Here is a 26,065-nt window from a genome sequence, read left to right as displayed (position 1 = left end):
GGGTTCCATCCCTGGCTGGGGAAGATCCCCTGGAGGAGAGCAAGGCAACCCACTCCAGTAATCTTTCCTGGACAATCTATGGAGAGAAGAGCCTGGTGGGCTACAGTCCATAGGGTTGTTAAGAGCTGGACATGACTGACGCGACTTAGCATGCATGCATGGTAACTGTATGTTTAATTATTTAAAGAATTGCCAAATATTTTCTAAAGTGGCTGCATCATTTCACTTTCCTGCCAACACAGTGTATGACGGTTCCAATTTCTCCATATTTTTGCCACCCTTGTTGATCTGACTTTACACTTCTCGCCATCCTAGTGGGTGTGACTTCATGTGAGGTTTTGAAAGGATTGGGGAAGGATTTTTTTTTTTCCTTTCTAATAGTTTTTAGTGCCCTGTATGTGTGTATACACACAACATATTTATGACTTCAAAGTGTGCCCTTTGCTAGCGTCTGTAAAAGCACAGATGCTAAGGGGTCCTGTTGCCTGTTACAATAATAAAGCAGATTTCAGTATTTATTAATCCAAAAATCTCACCACCCAGACCGTTGTGGGAGACAGTGAAACGTGTGCATTGAGAGGAGGAAGAGGAGTGGTGGGAGACGCGGGAGCAGGTGTTGTGTTTCCTGGAACGAGCATCCTTCCCAGGAGATGGCCCCACTTCTTGTCTGTGTCTCACGGGTCCCTCTGTCTTTCAGGAGGCCTGGCGCTGGCCCAAGTGCTCTTCTTCTACGTGAAGTACTTGGTGCTCTTCGGTGTCCCGGCTCTGCTCATGCGCCTGGATGGACTCAGGCCGCCGCCGCTCCCTCGCTGTGTGAGCACCATGTTCAGCTTCACGGGGATGTGGAGGTCAGTCGGTCAGGGTCCTTCGGGGATGTCCGGTGGGAGGAGCCACCATCCTTTCTCTGCCCTTCACTCAAGTTTCCTTTGGCACTTAGGTTTTTTTAATCTAACAGATTGACAATCCATATTTTCTGAACCTCTCAAACATATTGTCAGGCTATAAAAAATTGGGAGATAAAGTTTCTCACCCAGTCTGTGTAAAGATGCACAAAGGGCTGTGCCTAAAGTGGTCTCTTACTAACTTGGGACATAATACATATACTGATGATTTTATTGCTGTCTGTTTTTCTTGAAAATGATGTCTTTGTATGTGAGACTATAGATTAAAAAAATAGACTTAATTTTATTTTTCTTAATACCAAAAATGTAAAAAAAAAAAGAAAAAATATATAGACTTAGTTAATAGTACAGGGCAGGCATTTACTAGCTCTCAGATCCAGAGCAACAGACTTCAAATGTGCGTTTCAGTTTTTTTGTCTTTTACATGGTAATAAAAATGATAATGGTACTGATAATATTCGTCTCTAAAAGTCGTTTGGAAGATTAAAAAAGCTAATACATACATATAAAGCATCTGGCACACAGTAGGTGTCTACGAATGTTAGCTTTTATCCTTCTGTTACTCCTGTACTCACGCACTGTGGATAGGCGGGTGCTTTTTCTGAGTGTTCTTAGTCTTCTTGATTTAGCCCCATGGATGTACAGTCAGCTTGGAGTCTCTGTTCTAAAAGATCCCTCGGCCCCGCTGCCGTTTCTGGCTATTGCTCTCCAGATGGGCTCGCTTGCTGCTGGGTTTTATTATTGCTTCCAGTGTGGAACCAGTGGCAGGCTGGCTCTTGCAATTGCAAGCCTAATGTAAGAACCTGAGGGTGGGAACTCGCACATCTGTGGGAGGCAGTATCTACTTGAATTGTGTTCTTTAGAAGCCTCCATTTGCCACCCTCCTGGTCCTGGCCCTGCTCAGAAAATCCATTCTGGCTCATCCAGTCTTATATTTCATCTCTGAGCTCAGTGAGTATTGCTGTCTCTAATGTTGCTCTTGCAAAAGGGGGGTAGTTAACAGGCAATATCCTAGTTTTCCATCATAATTTATTACAGGGACTGAATTGATCTAAGCCTCCATGAACGCAGTTTATTTTTGCTGCCGTCTGCTTCTTTGGATTGGAAATACCATCTGATTATTGTAAAGAATGTAAGTAATTTCTCTGATTTGTCTTTAATTACTTCATCGAATATCATAGGTTGCCCAGCTGTAATGGCAAATTTAGGAAAAGGAGCTCTCTCTAGCCAGGAGGCCAGGAAGTGGTTTTGTTTGGAAGGTGAGCCTGATGGGAAGGCTTTATTCATTTTGACCTGTTCATGAAAGTAATTTACTGAATAAATGGGTTGGGACCTAAGCATGACCTGGGGGTATGTCACGAGTCCCTTGTGGGTACCCAACATGGTTCCTCGGCCTCCTTGATGTGAATGCTTGCGCTGAAGCATTTCTTGGGAAGCACGTTCTCCTAAAGAGCTTCTCCGGTGTTGGTTGGGGTAATAAATAATCTTGACTCTTGGCAGCCATGCTGGCTCTAGGCTAATTAATTATTTTTTGTCCAAGATCCTCTGTTGTGTACAAACCACTGAGGTGCAGAAAACATGTCTGCTGAGCCCTTTGTCATTCTTGTTAGAAACTAGACTTGAATAGTGTGGACCCTGGGTTGTTGAAACCTCTCCTCTGTATCAGTCACCATGAGCAAGAGAGTGATCATGAAAAGTTTCTCTGAGGTACTCCTTGGAGTGACGTGCGTCTGAAGCGAGCTGGATACAAGGGAACGTGCTGAAATGGCACACACGGTCCTTCTTGGGAGTGACCTCAATGTGTGTCCTGGCTTCTTTCAGCTTGCGTGGGTGTGGATTTCCCCCGTCATGTTTGCTTTAGCTTCTTAAGGGTTTTCTGATTTGCCACTTGTATTTAGAGACACTCAGGGCTTCTCTCTTGGTATACAATAACTATTCCACATGAAGTTATTGAATTTAGGAAGGGAGATGAACTCTTTCTGAGGAATTCCATGCACAGTGTAAGGCTCAGAAGAAGTAGTTTTTAACTGAGAAAAGAAGGAATAAAACTTAGAGATTCTCCTTTGCACTCTTTCCTCTATTCTTAGTTTACCATGTTCATAGTCAGGATCTGGTCGCATAACCCTCCAGTGGTCCTGGTCCCCATTTTCTCTGACTTTTCTCCTTAAGAAGACATGTCAAGGGAAGATAAAAATTTCAATTTGTAGTTTCTATTTACATCTAATATCTCTGGGCCATCACTGAGGCATTGCTGCAGACTGGGCATTGCTCCAGCCCCTTCCTGGGTTTAGGTTCAAGTCGAATTGAGTCATGAGCAGCTGTGAAAGCTGGTGATGCAAATTATTCTGCTGCATTGTGGCCACCACTCTTACAGTGACACAAAGGGCATGGTGGATGGGAAGTGGAGGGAAGAGGTTTAAAAACCATCTTCAGAGATTGTTTAATGGCTACCTAAGCTACTAGAAAATCCACACTGAATGAGGTTTAGAGCTGAGGATGAGAGATGGATTTTTAGCCGCCCATTTGAAAGGAGCCATACACATCTGGACACCATGCTGATGGACTGCACTATCAGTCCACTTAGCAGTGAGAGAAGACTTGAAGCCAGCAGCCTGCTGTAGCAGAGGAATCTGAGCTCTACATCACACAATGGATGAAATTGGCCATCAGCTGAGAGATAATGTTCCTTGACATGATAGTTCAAATTGATCATGAAAAATTGCTATTTGCAGAGATGGCTCAAACCTGAAAGTTAGGACCTGACTGAAAGATTTATTATATATATATTTTTTTTCCTATTTGCTCTTCTATTTTGTGTAATTCTTGCTCAAATATTTTCAGGTAGAACAAACCGCTAAGGGGTCTGTGTTTTCCCACTTGTGTGATTTTTCTGTGGCTGTACAGACATGAGAAATTGAGAATTTTCTGCTTAATTTTGGGGCTTCATGTTTTAATTTAGGTAGGCTGAGGTCTGTAATGAACATCTTTTGCCAGAAGTCATTAAAGATGACACTGCGTGTCTGAGGTTCCAAATTAGAAATCTGATCATCTTCCTCTGATTTGATTTCTGGCTGTGGAAGCAAAGTGTGCAAAGTGATAGAATTTCCCGTGGTGGATGGTGAGTTACAGGTCAATTTCAATTATCCTCGGAATTTCTCACAGCTTGCCCTCTGAATTTCCTGAATTGTGATGCTCTCTGGTCTTCACAGGCACACTCATCACTACTTATTCCAGAGGGATCTGGGCACTGTTGGTGGCTACTAGGCCTTAATATATGGGGACATCTATGAGCTGGGATGGCAGGAACACAAGCCCCCCTTTTCAGTGGGGCTTTGAGTTGGGGCTTTCAGTGGGTCAGTGGAAGAATTTAAGTCCCGATAGCTCAGTTGTTAAAGAATCTGCCTGCAATGCAGGAGACCATAGTTTGATTCCTGGGTCAGGAAGATCCCCTGGAAAAGGGATAGGCTACCCACTCCAGTATTCTTGGGTTTCCCTTGTGGCTCAGCTGGTAAAGAATCTGCCTGCAATGCAGGAGACCATAGTTTGATTCCTGGGTCAGGAAGATCCCCTGGAAAAGGGATAGGCTACCCACTCCAGTATTCTTGGGTTTCCCTTGTGGCTCAGCTGGTAAAGAATCTGCCTGCAATGCGGGAGACCTGGATTTGGTCCCTGGGTTGGGAAGATCCCCTGGAGAAGGGAAAAGCTATCCACTCCGGTATTCTGGCCTGGAGAATTCCATGGACTGTATAGTCCATGGGGTCGCAAAGAGTCAGACACGACTGAGGGAAAGTTCACATCAGCATCAGACAGAGAGTTGGTTCAGGCCGGCAGTAGGTGATAAAACCAGCCACACCAACTACTGGCTTTGCTTGAGTCCTGCCTCCGAATCATGTTTAACCTCGGGTTGCAGGGCAGGATGGCAGACATGGACTTTGTGAAACACTATCTACCGTCATGGTTGGGTGGAAAGCAGGGGAAGTGTGAACATAAAGGAGGAAAAGATGCTTATTAACAGGTGCTGTTAAGACAGGCTCACTTTTTTTGAAGGTAACATAGTAACTAAGTGCTTGCTATGCCAGGTACTAGCTATGTGATTTGGGCAAATAATTAAAATTCTCCAGGTGAATCTTTGTTTCTAAAATAGAGATAAAAATAGCACTTGCCTCACAGCAGTGAGGTGAGGGGTGATCAAGCCTGGGGTATAGTCAGTCCTCAGGAGGTGGTAGCTTCTTACTGTTTTGCGCTGGAAAATGTAGCAAAGCCAGAGGTGCCTGAGAGATGGGCCGGGCTGGGGAAGCAGCAGGCAGGGATGGGACTGGCTGGGGAGAGGCTCTGGTCCAGCTCCGAGCCTGAGACACAACAGTTCAGAGAGGCAGAGTATGGTGGACAAGAGACAGGCTCTGCCCTCAGTGGGTAGCTTGATCCAATCACTTTTGCCTCGGTTTCCCCAGCTGTTAAATGAGAGCCAGACTCTTTCACTAGGTGATGGCTATGATCCCTTGCAGTTCTGTATTAGCCCCACACTGGATGGATATGGGACCGCTAGTATCCTGGTGCTGAAGTACTCCCAGCCCCCTCCCCCATATGTGCTTGGACTCGTGATTTAACCTCCTTATGCTTGTGTTTTCTGGGGTATTAAAATGGGGCAAACCATAGTGCTTGTCTCATTGGGGAAGTCCGAGGATTAAGTGAGTTCATGTACTAAAGCAGTGAACACAGGCAGTGTAGACACTGACATATGAGCTGATAATCGTAATCACAGCCGTGAGGGTGATGGTGGCGCTGTTTGTTTTCTAATTTCCGAGAAAACAAAGGCCTGGGAGGCTGAGTGGTTGAGGAGGTGGACGGTGATGGCGGGGGGGTGGTGATAATGTATGGAAGGTGTGGGTTCCAAAATGGAAGCATGGGGTCCCCAGCATCTAGACCATTGCAACCTCCCTCTCACCCTTGAGGAGTTCTCTTTGCAAATAGTTTCCACTACTGGGCATTTGCAGGAGTCTCTGGCGGCTTAGTTGTAAAGCCTCTGCCTGCCAGTGCAGGAGATGTGGGTTTGATTCCTGGGTGGGAAGGATCCCCTGGAGAAGGAAATGGCAACCCCTCCAGTATTCTTGCCTGGAGAACCCCATGGACAGAGGAGCCCAGTGGGCTACAGTCCACAGGGTCGCAAAGAGACACATCTGAGCTATTAACAACAGCTGGGCATTTGTACTACCTCATGCTTTGGGTACCTCTGTTAGTCTACCCTTCTGTCTTCTGAGTCCCATCTCCACAGACTCAGAAGACTTGTTTTCTTTCTTCTTACTTTCATACTTCAATCCCTTCACCTTTTTCTCCAAATACAGACTTCTGTAAATCAAATCAGGAAGGGGACCTCAGGTTGAGGCAGATTTTAGGAACGGTCATTAGGTTTTAATTCCTGGATTTACTTTGACTTCAGAGACAGTTTCTCTGCACTTCGCGCTATTTTCTTCCCGTGTGGGTAGTATTTTCAGTCCACATATTACGGAGCGACCCTCAGACTTTTTAGAGTAAGGAGCACTTTGATGCAGGAAACTCCAGAGCATCTTCAGATAGAAGGCTTTCATTGGTCACCGGTCACCAGAGCCTAGACGTGGAGCCTGGCTGCCTGCATTTGAATCCTGGCTCTGTTCCCTGTTACCCAGTGACCCCTCCGTGCCTTAGCTTCCTTCTCTGGAAAGCGGAGATGTTATAATACTCACCTCTGGGAACGGACACCCCGTGCTTGTCACAGCAGCAGCCATGTTCCATGCAGTAGCTGTCTCTTTACTTGCTCACTCTCCAGCAGACAATGAGCTTTTGAGAGCAATGATCAAATCTTGCTTTGTTTCACATTATGCCCCCAAGTCCCTCCGGGGTATCCAGCCTGTAGTGGGCACTCAGGAAATATGTGCTTGTCTGTAATTTCGGACAGTGGGTCTGAAGAGCCAGATTTTCAGATAGTTTGATCTGAACTCGGGATGGTTGCTCTGTGTTACATGTCCTGCAGGTGTTGCTCTGTGTTACCTGCAGGACATGTCCTTGCTCAGGTGCATACGCGTACCGTGGCCACTGTCAGTACCCCACCTTCTCGATCTCTGTTTTTCTCATAAAATGTGTGTACATGGCATGTCAAAATATTGTGTCTGCTTGCAGTTTTCCTGAGAGTGAATCTGCCATGTGAGGGATGAGGGACGCATGCCTTTCTTACTTAATTACTATCGTTATTTTATCAGACCTTGTGCCACATCCTTGATACCAGGTGAGGGTGAAAGGCTGCAAGACTTACAGGAAGAAAAGAGATTCCGTTCAGATGTGGATATGAGAGAGGAGTTTGACAGCTGTTTGTCTTGAGAGATGGGATTCTTCCAAGGCAGGGGCTTACCGTGGCAGATGAGGACTGTGGAAGCAGGATGGGGAGGGAAGTGCTTTGAAAACATGCCCTCCCAGTGAACACGGTTGACCCCTGAACAGTGCAGGGCTTGGGGCACTGGCCCTCCTGATGGTTGGAAGTCCACGTATAATTTATAGTCAGCTCTCTGTGATTCTGCGTCTTTGGATTCAGTCACCCTTGGACCACAGGACTGCAGTATATTCTGCTGAAAGAAATCGAGTGTAAGTGGACCCACACAGTTCAAATCTATGTTGTTCAAGGGTCAGCTGTAATAGTAGGAGGAATAATAATGGTATTAATAGCAGTAATGGCAGCTGCAGCAGCAAACTCTTAGTGCATACGTCATGCCAGTCATATTTCTAAGTGCTTTTATGTATTTATTTAATCCTCACAAAACACGTATGGTGTAGGTTCTCTCATCCCCGTCATTCACAAATGATGAAACTGATGGAATCACACAGCTGAAATCCTTGAATGACACCGCTGGTAAGTGGTGGGGCTGGGATTTGAACCCAACCATGTGGCTGTAGTGTCTGTGACCGTGATCTCTGCCTTTCACTGTCCATAGTGAGATGGAGCTGGGGTGGGTCTGGAGTGAAAGGCTTGTGTGGCAGGTTCTGGGACTCAGGGCTACCTGAGGATGATGGTGCTTCTTTACTGACTCCCTGGGAAGGGAAGGACTCCAGATTCCCCAGAGCCCTGCCTGATCTGGCCCCTGCTACTGGCTCTCATTCTCTGTATTTTGAGCGCCTGCCATGGGTCAGTCTAATGGAGACGAGGATGTGAATTTAAAGATGAATAGAACTGCATTGTGACAGATGCTGTAAAGATCCCTGGTGCTCTTAGAACCTGTGTAGAGGGATTTGTTCTCGTTAGAAAAGCTCCTCTGCTGAGATGTGGATTGACCCGAGATCTGAAGGTTGAGGGGAAGGGGAAAGAGTATTCCAGGAGGAGGAAACCGCATGTCCAAAGGCCCTGTGGTGGGCGGCCATGGCGGTTCTCCAGCCTGAAGAAGGCCATCCCCCTGGACTCTGCAAGGGGTGAGTTGAGGGGGCAGTCGGGCAGTGGCTGACCTCCTTGCACCAAAGGGGAGAGGAGACAGGGAGTCGCCATTTAACCCTGGGAAACTGCCTGAGGGACTGGCGTGGAGTCTCTGGGGCTTCTGCTCGTACGTTCCGTTCCTCGTGTTGCAAAGGGCAATCCCGAAGCAGCTGTCTCAGTGGGAGTGCGGGGGCTTCGCCTGTGGCCTCATAGAGACTGGCTCTGTCTCCCCCATTGTCCCCTCCTGTGTCTCCCGGCCCCTGGCCGCCCTGCCGGCTGTCCTCCGCCTGTGTTTCTTTACCTTACGTCAGGCTGGGTCATGTCCTCTTTGCCGACAAGGATGGAAAATTGCCCCGTATCTGCTGATCTTTAACCTTCTGGGCCCTCAGTATGATCTTATTTCTTTTTCATACCCTCCCTTCAGCTAACTAGTGTTACTTTTTGCCCCACCTCAGTTCTGAGGATTAAATTCAAAGTGCAGTTAAATTCAAAGGGCAACCTACTATTTCTCTGACACGTTTATAGGTATTTTGATATTTCAGTTTTACATTTGTTTGTGGTCAAGTCTCTTACTCTTTTCCTGTATAGTTCCCACCTCTGGTGATAATTGAAGAAAGTCCCGTTGACATTTATTTATTTTTGTGTAAGGCAAGAAGCCTTCATTTGGGGATCCACAAGCTACTGAAAGCGTTTTTCTGTAGATTCTCAGAAACCTGCTGTCTGTAGTCTCTTCATCGTGTAACACTGGACCTTGGCACATAGTAGGCCCTCAACATCTGATATTTCCTAAATGTAAGGTGATCCCCCATGCCCCCCACTCCTTTCAAAGATAAAAGGGAAATTGGCTTACATGTGAAGTGTGGGTCAAATTTCAGTTATTCCCAATGGCTAACCTGCCATCCTGATGGCATTTATGTGCTTTTATATTAATAAAATGCTGTCTATTCCCATGTAATCTATTGCCTGTGTGGTACCTGAGGTTCTTTTTGGTGTGCCACCCACAGCATATCTTGAAAATGTCAACATTTCTATCTTTTCTGTATCGAATGACTTACCGTTAGAATCCAAGAGGGAATTTGTGTTTCTTTATTGGGTCTGGTGCAGAAAAGAAAAGAGGGTGTGAGTAAAGATAACAGCTCTTTCATTCCTCCTCATTAGAAGCTAAAAACCAGCAAACCAATCAGCCACCATCACCACCACCACCACAACACGAAAAGAAAAACTGAAAGGACTTTCGTTATTTCTGGGACAACAGAATTGAGAGAGGCTGTCCTCTTGCTTGCAGTGGGTGGGAAGGAGAGTAAAACTCTTATTGTGAACCGTCAGTGGTGTTTGTGTGAAAGCAAAGGATAAGGCTCGAATTTGGAGCCTCTGAGGACAAGAAAGGGGCTGAGTAGGCATCATCTGGGATGGGAAGATTATGCCCACGGGGGTCTGAGTCACTGAACCTCAGATTCTCATCGCGGGACCCCCTGGAGCTGTCCCTGCATTGCTTCTCCTCTCTGTCCTCACTGCCCATTTTGTACAATATATGCGTCCTGCCTATGGCCTGAGCTTGGGAGGAGTGGGACCAGCTTCCTTAGCTATCAGTTGAGGGGAAACCAGGCTCTTGCTTCTTTGCCTTGAGTGAAGATTGCTCCTGGCATCTCAGATCGCCCCCCGCCCCCCTCCCCCTCCACCCCAGTGCATGTTCCCTGGGAAAATTGGTCTAAACTGCGGTCAGATTCCACATTTCTCTTGCTAGTGGACTGCAGAACAGGCCTCAGATGATCGTGTGTATCAGAATCATTCACAGGGCTTGACAGAGTAGGAGGTCACATCTAGATTCTGTTTGAGTAATTTGGGGTAGGGCCCACGAATCTGAATTTTGTCAAGCAGCTAAGGAGCTTGTGTGGTGCACAGACTATACTTTGAGAAGCAGCCATCACCCTTAGCCTTAGGAAGGAGTCCAGGTTCTTGCAAAGTCCTGCCTGGTCTGGCCCCGGCTACTGTCTCTCATTCTCTATATTTTGACCACTTGCCATGTGACAGTCTAATGGGGAAAAGGGAGGTGAATTTAAAGACAAAGAGCATTGTGCTGTGACATGGTGTGAAGGGGATGTCCATGGTGCTCTTTAGAACCTCATCACAGAAAGCTCCTCTGCTGAGATGTGGATTGACTTGAGATCTGAAGGTTGAGGAGGAGGGGAAAGAGTATTCCAGGAGGAGGGAACGGCATGTCCAAAGGCCCCGTGGTAGAGAATGTGACAGTTCCCTCGTGTGCATCTGGTCTGCAGACAGCATGTGTGTGGGTATCATTGGAGATGAGATTGGATACAGGTGGCGCCTCTGACCAAGGATGACCTTGTTGGCTCAGGGAGGAGTTTAGAATTTAAACAAGGACTGAGATTTTAGGACTTCAGCACTTTCAGCCTGGTTGAAGAGGTTTGAGCCTGTAAGGGGATTAAAAAAGGATTGGCTAGAGAAGGTCAACTTATCTTGCTAAAAACTAGAGAGCATATTTTACAAAGAAGAACCAAGAGAATGTTTTGAGAAAAGAGGAAGTAGTCCCCAGAGCCCAGTGCTTCTGAGAGGCTGAGGTTGATAAAGCCTTTGGGGTTTGTCAACTGGAGATGATTACTAACTTTATCAAGAAAGCTTGTTTCAGTGGAGTAAAGGGGCTGGAGGCTGGATATGAAGGGTTTCAGTGTGAGTAGGGAGGGAACCCTTGTCTGCTTACAGTCCCTCCCTCAATTCCATGTTCTGGCTCTACTGGACTATTTGCTGCCCTCCAAGGCTGTCTGAATGCAGAGTGCCAAAGAATAGCAAGGTGAGATAAGAAAGCCTTTTAAAGTGAACAGTGCAGAGAAATAGAGGGAAACAGCGTACTGGGAAAGACTAGAGATCTCTTCAAAAAAATTGGAGATACCAAGGGAACATTTCATGCAAAGATGGCCTCAATAAAGGACAGAAACGTAAGGATTTAATGGAAGCAGAAGAGATTAAGAAGAGGTGGCAAGAATACACAGAAGAGCTATATAAAAAAGATCGTAATGACCTGAATAACACGATGGTGTGGTCATTTACCTAGAGCCAGACATCCTGAAATGTGAAGTCCAGTGGGCCTTAGGAAGCATTACTGCAAACAAAGCTAATGGAGGTGATGGAATTCCAGCTGAGCTATTTCAAGTCCTAAAAGATGATGCTGTTCAGGTGCTGCATTCAGTATGCCAGCAAATTTGGAAAACTCAGCAGTGGCCACAGGACTGGAAAAGGTCAGTTTTCATTCCAATCCCAAAGAAGGACAATGCCAAAGAATGCTCAAACTACTGCACAATTGTGCTCTTTTCACATGCTGGCAAGATAATGCTCAAAATCCTTCAAGCTAGGCTTCAACAGTACACAAACCGAGAATTTCCAGGTATACAAGCTATATTTAGAAAAGGTAGAGGAATCACTCCAGTATTCTTGCCTGGAGAATCCCAGGGACAGGGGAGCCTAGTGGGCTGCCATCTATGGAGTCGCACAGAGTCGGACACGACAGAAGCGACTTAGCAGCAGCCAGAGGAATCAGAGATCAAATTGCTAACAGCCGAAGGATCATAGAGAAAGCAAGGAAATTCCAGAAAAACATCTACTTCTCCTTTGTTAACTGTGCTAAATTCTTTGACTGTGTGGATCACAACAAACTGTGGAAATTCTTCAAGAGATAAGAATACCAGACCACCTTACCTGCCTCCTGCGAAACCTGAATGCATGTCAGGAAGCACCAGTTAGAACGAGGCATGGAACAATGGACTGGTTCCAAATTGGGGAAGGAGTATGTCAAGCCTCTATATTGTCACCCTGCTTATTTAACGTATATGCAGAGTAAATCATACTAAATTCTGGGCTGGATGAATCACAGTGTTTGAGCAAACTCCAGGAGATACTGAAGGATAGGGTAACGTGGTGTGTTGTAGTCCATGGGGTTGCAAAGAGTTGGACACAGCTTAGTGACTGAACAACAACAACAATATATATGAGTGTGTGTGTGGTAAGTCACTTCAGTTGTGTCCAGCTCTGTGCGACCCTATGGATTCTAGCCTGCCAGGCTCCTCTGTCCATGGGATTCTCCAGGTAAGAATACTGGAATGGGTTGCCATTCCCTCCTCCAGGGGATCTTGCTGACTTAGGGATCAAACCCGCCTCTCTTCTGTCTAACCTGCATTGGCAGTTGGGTCTTTACTACTGGTGTCACCTGGGAGTGTACGCACATATGTGTATGTGTGTAAATGTGTGTGTCTATATATATAAAATTACGCACATACACACAATTATAAAATATGTATGTGTGTGTATGTATGTGTATATGTGTCAGCTAGGGCTGTGTAAGCTATTATGCATTTTATCCGAGTCAGATAGCTTACTATTTATGATTCTCCAGAGAAACAGAACCAGTAATATGTGTAGTTGATCCTTGAACGGTGAGGTCTGTTTATATAAATACGGTTTTCAATAGTAAATACTAGAGTTGTAGTAAATACTACACTATCAATAGTAAATAGTACAGTGTCCACAGTCGGTTGAATTCATGGATTTGGAGGGCAGACTTTAAGCTATGTGTGCATTTTTGATGGGGGCAGTGGGCTGGAGCCCCTACCCCCACAGTGTTCAAAGGTCAACTGTATATATGAGGAGATTTATTTTTTTTAGGAACTGGCTCATGTGACTGTGGAGGCTCAGAAGCCTCACCGTCTGCCACCTGCATGCTGGCGGCCCAGGAAAGCTGGTGGTGCGATTTAGTCTGAGTACAAAGGCCTGCTAACCAGGAGAGCTAATGGTGTAAGTCCTGGTCCAAAGGCCCGAGAATCCGGGGCTGATGTAAGAAGTTTTGAGAATCCGTAGTATGTCTGTGTCTGAGGGAAAGAGATATATGTCTCAGCTCCAGGAGACAGCGGATTCCCCCTTCCTCTGCACTTTTGTTCTATTCAGAGCCTCCATGGGGAGGAGGAATGGGATCCCCCCATTCCCCTCGCCCACCCTTGGTGGGATTAGCTGCTGTTGAGTTGCTCAGTTGTGTCCGACTCTTTGCGACCCCATGGACTGCAGCATGCCAGGCTCCTCTGTCCTTCACTATTTCCCAAAGCTTGCTCAAGCTCATGTCCATTGAGTTGATGATGCCATCCAACCATCTCATCCTCTGAGGGCGTATCTTCTTTACTCAGCTTACTGATTCAAGTGCTAATCTCTTGGAAACACTCTCAGGAACACACCCAGAAATAACATCTTACCAGTTATCTGGGCATCCTTTAACTCAGCCATGTTGACACAAAGTGAACCATCCCTGATAGGCAGTCATGGAAAGGATTTGAGCTGGAAGTGACACTGTGCTATGTTAGGAGACTAGTCCTTAGGGGTCAGGGCAGGAGCAGTGAGCAGGTAAGAGGGTGTGGTAGTCACCCAGAGCCAGGCCTTGTCATGGTGATGCTCACAGCTTACTTTCCAGCCCCTCCTCTGCCCCTAAACCACTCCCACTTTAGGGAGCGCGGCCTCAGGAGGAACTGAGAGAGAGCTGAACCGCAGGATTGTTGCACCCAGTGCTACGGTGCCCATCTAGATAGAGGTGGGCTCCAGGTTGAAATTGAACTAACTGAAGCTTTAGTTTCTGTGAAACAGTTTGGCAATCTGCACTGTTGGGCTTGCACATTCAAATTACTTTAAATCCAGGGCGCCAAGTAATTAGAAAAGGACTCACTTCATTGTATTTCTTAATGGAAGGTACGTACGTATTCTTACTCTTTTGACTTAACTTTTCACAGCCACGATCACAGCCCTTGAGAACCACATCTCATTCCCCTTGACAGGGAAGGGGAACGTGGCCAGATAGATTGCTTGCGTGGAGGTATTTGCAGCCAGAATAGAGCATAGAAAGAATTCATGTCACGTTGCTGCAACGCTCATGTGAATACAGGGAAGACTTAAGGCATGCGTGGCCTTGTATACAATTTAAGTGTGAACTTATTAGCATTTCAGGTTGATGCCTCTTTTAGATTTAATTAGGTTTCAGGCTTCAATCGATTTATTAAATGAATTTCTCACTGCTTAAAAGGTGTAATATGTTCACAACAGTAGCCTTTCATCACTCTCTCCTCATTTCTTCATGGACTCAAGCATATCTTGACATCCCATCTTGGATTTAGAGCCTGGGGTTATTTTCCAAAGAGACCGTGTTGTTTTGTGGCGCCTCTGCATTGTCAGACATGAATGCACCTCTTCTAGATTTACCACTGGTAAATTTAACTAATGCACAAATAATAGCACTGTTTTCTGTCTCGGTGGCCGTTTGTCACTGTGAGTCTTCCTACTGTTAGGTTGGCACTGAGTCCACGGACCTTTATTTCAACTCCTATGAGAAAAGCATTGAGACTGTTCAAATAGTGGAAAATTAAATGTAATGAATCAAACCATATTAGTGATTCTCAAGATGGGCTGGAGAACTAGACCACACAATGCAGTCATTTACACTGATGGTCCACATTTGTGTGGAAGAGTACAATGAATGCCTCTCTGAGCCTCTGGAGGGTCCTAACCCCATTGGTAGTGTTGCCTGCCTGCCTGAACTTAAGGCAGCTATTGGGCCACTGAGCTGGGACTGCCTCATCTCTGAAGTAGGGCTCCTGATACTTTAGCATCCTACGGCAGGGAGGGGTGTACTTGATTTCTAATGGTTCCTTCCAGCGTTTTGGCTTCCTTGGTGGCTCAGTGGTAAAGAATCCGCCTGCAATGCAGGAGACCTTGGTTTGATCCCTGGGTTGGTAAGATCCCCTAGAGAAGGGAAAGGCTACCCACTCCAGTATTCTAGCCTAGAGAATTCCTGGACTGTATAGTCCATGGGGTCGCAAAGAGTCGGACACGACTGAGCCACATTCACTTTCACTTCCAGCTTTAGGTTTTGTGTGTGTGTGTGTGTGTGTGTGTGTGTATGTACACACCTTAGTATGGGGGCAGGGGAAATGGTATTAAAAATAGGTAAGTTTCTGGTTGTGTTTAATAACCATGATCTAGACAAATAATATCTGTAATACAAAGTAGAAGAAGTAATGTATTTTAGATTTCTAACAAACTAGGACCTCAGCTCCCAGAAGAAAGTTGTTTGTATTACATGTACTCTATATCTTCAAATGTATTGCATTTTGAAAGTTCATTCGGAAAGCGGATTAAGAGACAGCAACCAAAGTAGGATAAGTATAAATACACATTTCTATAGTATAAATCTCTTTCTGTAGTATAAAGATAAATCCCTTTTTACCACAGAGCAAAAGTCGTGTTCAGAATGCTGTGAATTCACAATACAGGAAAAAAAAAATGAGTAAAGAAGTAAAGCCCAGAGGCAAAATAGGCTGATAGGCAGGCCCATCTTTGAAGAGAGGGCTTATTTATTTTTTGCAAAACTCAGCATGGGGGATAGGTTATATAAGAGGTCTGTGAATTAAAAAAAATAAACTTCTGATTTTCCACCTGTTTATTGTTCATATAGGAATGATAAACCCTATCATTAACTCCACTCCTGATGTCTTCCAGAGGAGATAGAGAAGTGCTGGGCTGCCCTGGAGCTGTAGTTGTAGGGTTTCCTATGATCTGGAAGATTTCCACAGCCTTTCTGTCTTTTATGACTTTAAAGAGTTTGATTCTTCCTTATTTCATAGGACATTCACCATTTAAAATTTGTCTGCTGTTTCCTCGTGAGTAGATTTAGATTGTATCCGATTTGGACATCGCGTATGGAGACAGATCACGTGCAGCTGTGTTACTGGTAACGTTAGTTTCCTTCATCCTGGGAGAGTAGACTGAACACATCAGTAGATAATGATTAATATCCTGTATGTTATTGTTTAGTCGCTAAGTTGTGTCCGACTCTTTTGCGACCCCATGGACTGTAGCCTGCCAGGCTGCCAGGCTTCTCTGTCCATAGGATTTCCCAGGCAAGAATACTGGAGTAGGTAGCCATTTTCTCCTCCAGGAAATCTTCCCAACCCAGGGATCAAACCTGCATCTCCTGCATTGGCAGGAGGGTTCTTTACCCTTAAGCCACCAGGAAAACCACAATCTACTATGCAGTTACTACTATATGCATGCTAAGTTACTTCAGTTGTGTCCAGCTCTTCCAACCCTATGGACTGTAGCTGGCTTGGCTCCTCTGTCCATGGGATTCTCCCAGCCAGAATACTGGAATGGGTTGCCATGCCCTCTTCCAGGGGATTTCCAGACCCAGGGATTGAACCTCGCTTTGGCAGGCAGGCTCTTTACCACTGGCATCACCTGGGAGATGGAATTACCACTATAGTTACCACACTTTTTGCCCTTGTAACTCATAAACATTCTGTGGGAGACACGTTAGTATCATACCAATATTCCACTCTTCTTCAAGACTTTCCCCCACACTTAGCATTATGTGTGATCCTTGCCCAAGCCAGCCTTTACGTGGTGGTTGTAAAAAGCTGATTTTCCAACTTTGGCACTAATTAGTTAGCACTCGGCCTTCTATCGGAAACAGCAGCCTCTCCCGCATTTGTTTAACTCAGTATTATCTGTATCTGTGTGGTTGCAGCACTTTCTGTTTTCCAGAGGTTTATTACTGTACTTAATTTTTTAGTGCTCACATTGTTGCAGTCTTAGCTGGTGGGGGCCCCATCCTCCTGCCATGGACATGCTCAAATGTTTGGGCACGATACTTCCTGTGTGCAAACCCTGCCTGCCATCACCTCTCCCTCTCTGGTCCCAGAAGTGTCTACTAGAACCTCAGTGTCTTGCCTCAGGTCTGGTGGCTTTGAGAAGAACAGGGAGGGAAGCAGGTATGTGAGGATGTGAGTTAGGAAAGAGAGAGAACGAAGCGGCCGGACCTCCCCCGTGCAAGAGGGGACCCAGGACGTGGAAGAGAGTGGGAATGAGGGACACACCTGTGTGCTTGACCGTTAACGCAGGAACTCCTCCCTGTCGTACACGAGGCACAGCCAGGGTCCCGGAAGATGACCACTCTGAGACTAGTTCTCTGTGGGTTCAGGATCTATAGACTTCACCAGTTGCCTCTGCTCAGAGCTATGGCCTCATCCTTGCGATCACAGATGTTTAAGAACTGGGCCTATTTAATCGCCTCCTTGGGTGCCCCCACCTGAACTGACGTGTGGACGTCTTCCACCAGCCGCTCTTCACGTCCCAGGCCCGCTTGGTCCATGAGATCCAGGGCTGCATGCCGTGTGTTGTTTTGTGTTTCCGGGGCCATCTCATAAACTGTGATGTTGGGCCTTAGTTTCTTTTAATGCTGCGAGAGGGAATAGAATTATGATCTTCAGAATCCCTCCAGCCTTAGAAGTCTCTAATTCTGAAAACCGAGGTAGGAATTTTATATGCTTGAATTGATGTTGTCACATATCTGTCCTTCTCCCTCAGCCCTACAGATTCTGCTCTTGGGTCAAGCGAAATACACACTTCACAAGGTTGCCGCCTTTCGTAATGTCTTATTCTCCAAATTATCCCTGATGATAGAAGCATAATCAGGATGTTAATTAATGCATTTGCAGTCTGTAACGTAGATATGTATAGGCACAAAGTATTCTCGTAAGAAGGGAAATGGATTTCCGTAACAGTCTGTGAAAGGGCACATTTCTGAATTCCTCTGAAGGCTACATTAAGTTAACATTTACCGTAATGAAGCCACTCCAATCAACATCTCATTTCTTCTTCGCTCATTTTGAAGGATTGTTCTGGAGATGCTGAAAGTGCTATTCATGTTACTAATAATCAGAGCTTTTGTCTGGAGATTGGGTGCTCTTCCTGGTTCTCTGACCATCTGCAGCCCTGTGTCCTGATCTGCTAGATGATGGGAGAGCTGGCAGAGGGTGTGTCCATTCAGGGGACAGTCAGGGTCCACCCACAGACCCTCAGTGTGGGACAGGAACAGCAGTATATCAGTGTCATACACCCATATATCACACCTGCTTCTGAGGCAGTTGAAGATAGCAGATTTGTCCCAGCACTCTTTCTGTAGTTTGTGTGCTTAAGAAGTTAGGGACTTCTGCAAACTCAGGAGCCAAGAGTATCCAGCTCAGGAGTCAGTGTCATCTAAGAGCAAGCCTCTTGGTTCTCTTCTTGTTGGCGTCAGTGACAAGACAGCAAGTGTCCCCTCCTCCATGTCATTAAATCCTGCACCGGCTGCTGGCCTAAAGGAAACCTTGATTTACTCTTCATACTGTGGCTTTGAAAACCTCATCAGCTCTTTTTCAAAAGGAGGGGGAAATCTGCCTCTGAAGAAGATGAAAAGGAGCAGTAACAAAGCCCCCCAGTCCCTCTTAACCTAGAGCCATGTAATTATTTTACATTGTTTTCATTGACTGTGCTTCGTGCCTGTGATGGGATCTTTCAGGTTTCACTCCCAAGAAGTCCAGACCTTGGGGCAAAGGGTGGGAGAAATCAGAACAGAATGGAGGCTGCCGTGCATCTGAGTGGCTGTAGGAGAGCCTGAGACTCAGCTAGATGGCAGCGCAGCAGGTATGGATGGCAGGAGGAGCTCAGGACCAAGGACGAGAGACCCGGGCTTTGCAAAACTGGGAGGGTGTGGTGCTGGCTACGTATGCCCAGGATCAGTGTAGACTCAAAAATAATGGAAAGCAACCAAGAAGGCTTTTTCCCAAGGTAGACACGGTTTCCTGCAGAGCCACACAACACCTCTTTGAGTTTCTTCCTGGACTTCAAAGGGAGTAATCTGTCGGGCATCCAGGGGAAAGACAGGGATCAGGAGCGTTCTGAAGAAAGGTTTGTGGAGGTCACCCAGAGCACCGTCCTCCTCCACGCTTGTTTTGATGACTGGGAAGGATGGATGTGTTTCATTGTGATGAGCTACAAGGGATGGGTTGTAATCAGTTTGGAACAGGGGTGCAGAGTTGCTAGTGAAGTGGACATTGCAGGAGTTCGTAATCCAGAGGGACACCTGTAAAAGTCACCGGGCTCTTCCTTCCTTTCTTCTGGGCTTCCTCTAAACCTTCTGTATCACACACTGCCTCATCTCCTTCAGGTCTTGACTCAGGGGTCATCTTCAAAGTGAGACTCACCCTGCCCATCCCCACCCATCTCCCTTACCCGCCTTCACTCTTTCTGTTGCTCCAGTGTCCACTAGCCCCTAACATGCTGTAGTTACCTGTAATGTGTGTTGATTATTGTGTCTCTCTCTCCTTGATGGAACAGAAGCTCCATGCTTGTCTGTGTTGTTCACCGATGCCTTCCATGGGCCCAAGCAATGCCTGGCAACTAGTAGGTGTTCATTTATTACTTGTTCAATGGGTGAATGAAATGACTAAGATAGAAAACATTCACAGAGAGCCAAGAAGCTGAATAAGATCCTGGTTTGTGTTGTTGTTTATTCGCTCAGTTGTGTCTGAGTCTTTGCAGCCCTGTGGACTGTAGCCTGCCAGGCTCCTCTGTCCATGGGATTTTCCAGGCAAGAATACTGGAGTGGGTTGCCATTTCCTTTTCCAGGGGATCTTCCTGATGCGGGGATCAAACCTTTGTCTCTTGCATTGGAGGCAGATTATTTACTGCTGAGCCACTTGGGAAGCCCAAGGATCCTCCTGCTGCTGCTGTTAAGTCACTTCAGTCGTGTCCAACTCTGTGCAACCCCATAGACGGCAGCCCACCAGGCTCCCCCGTCCCTGGGATTCTCCAGGCAAGAATACTGGAGTGGGTTGCCTTTTCCTTCTTCAGTGCATGAAAGTGAAAAGTGAAAGTGAAGTCGCTCAGTCATGTCCAACTCGTCGCAACCCCATGGACTGCAGCCTACCAGGCTCCTCCATCCATGGGATTTTCCAGGCAAGAGTACTGGAGGGGGGTGCCATTGCCTTCTCCGCCAAGGATCCTGGAGGAATACTATTATCAAGATTGGTTTAAGACTGGTATAAGAAGGAAAGGGAATTTCCATAAACAAAGATGGACAACAAAAACAATGCTTTCATGAATGGTTTACCATAAATTCTAGCAACTGTTTTCCACCAGTGGGTGCTTGTTCACTCAAGACCCAATCTCTTTGATTTAAAAAAGGCATTACTTTGATTTTATTCATTTCTGGTACAACTGAACTTGAATACGTTATTTCTTTCAAATATGACAGTTTTGCAAAAAGGTTGTGTTACTGCTGGAAATAGTTTTCTGCTGGCCCTAAAAAGGCAAATGGAGGAAGTGGGGAGGTTGGTGAAGCTGGAGGGAAGGTAGTGGAGGAGCAGAGAAGGAGCCCAGGCCTCGGGCTGCGCTGGGATTCTTTAGAAGGAACTGCCGAGGAGTTGCTCGGAGGCCCTGTCAATGTACCTGCATAATTGCTCTCCATAATTAAATGCAGACATGCTGTGTAAACACTGATTAAGGGCTTCGTGAGAGGGAAGCAGGCCTGATTTGAGGATCTGATTTTGTGCTCCTTGACTGGTGTTTGTAATTGTCCCCATAACATGATTTCATTTGTTCTCAGCCTCCTCAAGGTTGTTGTTGTTGTTGTTGTTTTTGGCAGTTCTTCTTGGCCAGGGTCTCTTTTTGTAATGTTCTTTGTCTACGCCATCGCAGTTGGTGTTCAGTATAGTCCTGGTGACTGTCAGCTGCTGTGTTTCATTTTTATTTAGAGCTGATAAAGCTGAGGTTATAGATCAGGTGTCCTACATGCTGACTAATCTGGAAAGTCCAGGAAAACTGCCCCTGACCATACTAATCAGAGCACATACCTCTTGAATGCATGCCTTGAGTTAAAGAGGGGCTCAGTGGAAAGTTCTGGATGCTTATCCCACTTCAGGGGCTTCCCAGGTGGCTATCCCACTCCCAAGGATTTGCCCCCACTGGTCTGTAGTGCTCCCTTTGGGAAGGTCATTATATCACACACTGTTATTTCAAATGAACTGAGTGGGCTTATCTGTAGGAGGCATAGTCCTTAAACATTTTTCCACGTCCTAGCATAAAGCTATGAACCACTAACGACTGAGATAAGGAAACAAAGAATCTTATGAGCCCGTTTTATTTATTTCTTTTTATTTTTGAAATTCGATTGCAGTTGATTTCCAGTGTGGTGTTCCTTTCTGCTGTACAGCAGAGTGGCTCAGTTATGCATGTGTGTGTTCTTTGTCATGCTGTTTTCCATCGTGGTTTATTACAGGGTGTTGAATATAGTTCCCTGTTCTGCTCAGTGGGACCTTGTTGTTTATCCATCCTGTATATTCTAATTTGCATCTGCTAATCCCAAACTCCAAGTCCTTCTCTCCTCCTCCCCATCTTCCCCTTGGCAACCCCAAGTCTGTTCCTTATGAACCTATTTTAGAAAGAACAGTAACTTGACAAAAGTCCATGATGTACCTGAAACACACCATTCTGAGATCTGGTGATCAGTCAAGAGGCCCCTAAATCAGCCCAGGTTTGGCATCTGAGCTTGGAGTCCTGAATTCTGATAAGGAAGTGGACTCTGGGCTCAGAGACTATCAGGCCTTCAAGTTACACTGGGCCTCAATGAAGTGATGAGCCAAGTAATGTTTTAGAAGAAGGGGAGACAAATAGATTTGTTAAATTAGAAGAGAAGTAGGCTTTAACATATTCTAAAGAATGAAAAATGGTAAAGAATCTGCTCACAATGCAGGAAACTTGTATGAGACATGGGTTTGATTCCTTGGTCAGGAAGATCCCCTGGAGGAGGAAATGGCAACCCACTCCAGTATTGTTGCCTGGGAGATCCCATGCAGAGGAGCCTGGTGGGCTATAGTCCATGGGTGTTAGGTCTTTTAATGGACTGGAACCTGGTGATTTGGAGTCGACCGATAAGAAAGTAAAGGAGAAAGAAAGAGGCTGATATTCCTTGGCTTATGCAGAAAGCCAATAAAGCCCCTGGCACGGGGCTTGATTTGTTCATGGAGGCCTCAGGAGCCCTCTCAAGGGGGTGAAGGCGCAGAGCACCTTCTCGAGAGGGTCTTAGAAGCCTGGGCAGGAAAGTGAACCAAGAGGACCTCTGTGCTCCAGGGGATCAGCCTGAAAAAGAGAGAGAGAGAGAAAGAGAGAGAGAGAGAGAGAGAGAGAGAAAGCAAGACACAGGGACCAAAGCTCTGATGGAGCAGAGGTGTTTTATTCAGCATGGTGTAGGTATTTATACTGTCTTACAAGATAGCTATTTTCAGCAGAGATAAAATCAAAACTTACAAGGAAACATGAGATCATCAATATGAAAGAGAGAGGGTTGTAAATAATCACTTTTACCATAAGATTCATAAAAAAGAAGAGGGTACTTATCACCGTATAGAAAAACTAATGGAGGAAATGCCTGAATCCCTCAGCCCCAGGAGAGGATTGCCTCTCCTCTTAATTCCTGAATATTCAGGAATTAATAAGGAACAGAGGATTCCTGACAGATCCCAAACAGCACACAGGAAGCCTCCTGTTAAATGCTTCCTGACACATGGGGTTGCAAACAGTCAGACATGACTGAGCAACTAAACAGCAACAATAACAACAGCAAAGAGAGAAAAATGTATCTCTGAGCATCTCAGAGAAATTTCAGTCACCTGCCGATACTCTGCCAGAAGTAAGGACCACAAATTTAAGTGACGAGGATGTGTCTTTACTGATTTTCTCGAGCCACCTTCATTTGGTCTTGAGACACCCTTACTTAGTCTCAGCTCCCAGGAGAATTTGCTAGAAGAGATCCCCGCTGGTCATGAAAAATGAGACTCAAATACCAAATCTGAGAATGTTCATGTTCACCCAAGAGGTGGTATTCTAGCTGAATCAGATGCCTCATAAAAGTTCCCAGGTTTGACATGCCTCTGTGTCCTCAGGCAAAAGTCTGTAAGGAGATTATTAGTCAGAACTCATCTTCTCACAAAAGGGATGAAACAGGACCCTCAGACCTGACGGTGGCATTCTCCTAGAAATTGAAGTTGTGGTCTGTGGCATTTAGCCTGGGCGTCATGTTTTAATTTTTGTCAAGTTCAAGCTCAGAAATAGGCAAAGATGGTGAAGACGTTGATCTCCTAAGAAAAACATTCCACAGGAGAGATTTTTTTTACTTTCAATTTAGAAGAATACTTAAATTTTTTCACACCAGAGACAAAAACAAAACAAAAGCACATTGCAAGGAGCACCAGGCAAAACCCAGAAATTGCCTAAAGAAAAAGTTGAGAAGAGCCAACGTGTGTTTAAGTTTCTCCATTATGTAACCATCTCATGTAACCTGCCCAAAGACACCAGTTTTTTATGAGGTTAAATGAAGCCCTTGGTTGGACGTGGGAAGCGATGGAAGAGGGTGTTTTCTTTATGCGTTGCCAAGCCTGGCCCAGCCCCCTCAGGCCGTTCCCAGCAGGACCACCACCATCCCTCAGAACTGGCCTCCCCACCACCTCTGTTCCCTGGCCTCCCCACCACCTCTGTTCCCTCACGGAGGCCAGGGTGGGATCTTCATAGAAAGGGAATCACTGGTCGGTCATTCCTTTGCTTAACCATGTTTAATGGCTGCCTCACGCCCTTAGGATCAACCGCAAACTCTGATGTGCAGGCTTGTTGAGAGGCAGTGTAAAGGTGAGGTTACCGCTGTGGGCTCTGAGCCTCCTGGCCTAGGATTTGCCTCTGTTGCTTCCCAGCTGAGACCCCTCAGGCCAGCTGTTTGTCTCCTGCAGCTTCTACTGCCTCAACTGTAAAATGGAGAAGATAGTAATAATAGAATCCTTCAGGGCTGTAGTGAAGACTAAATTAGTTTTAACACATGCCGATCACACAATAAACAGTATCATGATGCCTGTTTATACTCTATTCTCAGTTTGCCTGTGCCCCTCGTTTGTACCAAGGAAGCAGATTCCTTCCCCACCTCCATTTACCTACTGGGACATATTTCCTTTGGTCTTTTGATTCTGTAAACTGCTTCCTTTTTCTGGAATGTCGCCACACGCACACTCTCGTACACATTTATCTACATCCTCTGCGTTCACCTACTACATCCTCTGGCTAACTCTTCAACCTCCAAAGCTTGGTTCTTTTACTCTGATCAGCCCACCTAGATACTGCTTGCATCTTCTTGACTCCACTGCTCCAGGTTTTCCATTAAATGTACCATTTATCACATAATACAGTGAGGGCCTATTCACAGTGAGGTCTTACTGCTCTTATCTTTGTGAAAGAGGGATTTGTCTTGCTCACGTCTGCATACTCACTGTCTGAACACTGTGTGCTCATAAAGGCTGGCTGGCTGGATGGTTGGTTGGAGGTTACCAATGGAATCTGATCTGGTGATAGGAAAGTTCCCAGGGCAGCCCATTTCAGTTCAGTTCAGTTCAGTTGCTCATTAGTGTCTGACTCTTTGCCACCCCATGAATCGCAGCACGCCAGGCCTCCCTGTCCATCACCAACTCCCAGAGTTTACTTAAATTCATGTCCATCAAGTTGGTGATGCCATCCAGCCATCTCATCCTCTGTCGTCCCCTTCTCCTCCTGCCCCCAGTCCCTCCCACCATCAGAGTCTTTCCAATGCATCAACTCTTCGCATGAGGTGGCCAAAGTATTGGAGTTTCAGCTTTAGCATGAGTCCTTCCAATGAACACCCAGGACTGATCTCCAGAACGGACTGGTTGGATCTCCTTGCAGTCCAAGGAACTCTCAAGAGTCCTCTCCAACACCACAGTTCAAAAGCATCAATTCTTTGGTGCTCAGCTTCCTTCACAGTCCAACTCTCACATCCATACATGACCACTGGAAAAACCATAGCCTTGACTAGACGGACCTTTGTCAGCAAAGTAATGTCTTTGCTTTTGAATATGCTATCTAGGTTGGTCATAACTTTACTTCCAAGGAGTAAGCATCTTTTAATTTCATGGCTGCAATCACCATCTGCAGTGATTTTGGAGCCCAGCAAAATAAAGTCTGACACTGTTTCCACTGTTTCCCCATCTATTTGCCATGAAGGGATGGGACGGGATGCCATGATCTTAGTTTTCTGAATGTTGAGCTTTAAGCCAACTTTTCCACTCTCCATCCACTTTCATCAAGAGGCTCTTTAGTTCCTCTTCACTTTCTGCCATAAGGGTGGTGTCATCTGCATATCTGAGGTTATTGATCTTTCTCCTGGCAATCTTGATTCCAGCTTGTGTTTCTTCCAGCCCAGCGTTTCTCATGATGTACTCTGCATATAAGTTAAATAAGCTGCTGCTGCTGCTAAGTCACTTCAGTCGTGTCCGACTCTGTGTGACCCCATAGATGGCAGCCCACTAGGCTCCCCCGTCCCTGGGATTCTTCAGGCAAGAACACTGGAGTGGGTTGCCATTTCCTTCTCCAATGCATGAAAGTGAAAAGTGAAAGTGAAGTTGCTCAGTTGTGTCCGACTCTTCGCGACCCCTTGGACTGCAGCCTACCAGGCTCCTCCGTCCATGGGATTTTCTAGGCAAGAGTACTGGAGTGGGGTGCCATTGCCTTCTCCGAAGTTAAATAGGCAGGGTGACAATATACAGCCTTGACGTACTCCCTTTCCTATTTGGAACCAGTCTGTTGTTCCATGTCCAATTCTAACTGTTGCTTCCTGAATGTCAGGTCCATGAATCAAGGCAAATTGGAAGTAGTCTAACAGGAGATGGCAAGAGTGAATGTCGACATTCTAGGAGTCAGAGAACTAAAATGGACTGGAATGGGTGAATTTAACTCAGATGACCATTATATCTACTACTATGGGCAGGAATCCCTTAGAAGAAATGGAGTAGCCATCATGGTCAACAAAAGAGTC

General features: G+C 45.9%; 1 protein-coding gene across 7 annotated transcripts in view; it reads left to right on the top strand.

The window, feature by feature from the left end:
* The window catches only part of HHAT (hedgehog acyltransferase), a 354,446-nt gene that overhangs the window by 131,505 nt on the left and 196,876 nt on the right, over window positions 1-26,065 (top strand). For all 7 annotated transcript variants that reach the window (XM_027565683.1, XM_027565682.1, XM_027565686.1 and 4 more), the window contains one exon: window positions 698-848. In XM_027565683.1, coding sequence (XP_027421484.1) covers window positions 698-848 — 151 coding nt within the window. The remainder of the gene's footprint in view (window positions 1-697; window positions 849-26,065) is intronic.

The sequence above is a fragment of the Bos indicus x Bos taurus genome, chromosome 16 (genome assembly GCF_003369695.1).
Source record: "Bos indicus x Bos taurus breed Angus x Brahman F1 hybrid chromosome 16, Bos_hybrid_MaternalHap_v2.0, whole genome shotgun sequence".
Taxonomy (NCBI): domain Eukaryota; kingdom Metazoa; phylum Chordata; class Mammalia; order Artiodactyla; family Bovidae; genus Bos; species Bos indicus x Bos taurus.
The sequence above is the reverse complement of the archived record's forward strand: the minus strand, read 5'-3'. Positions and strand labels throughout refer to the sequence as shown.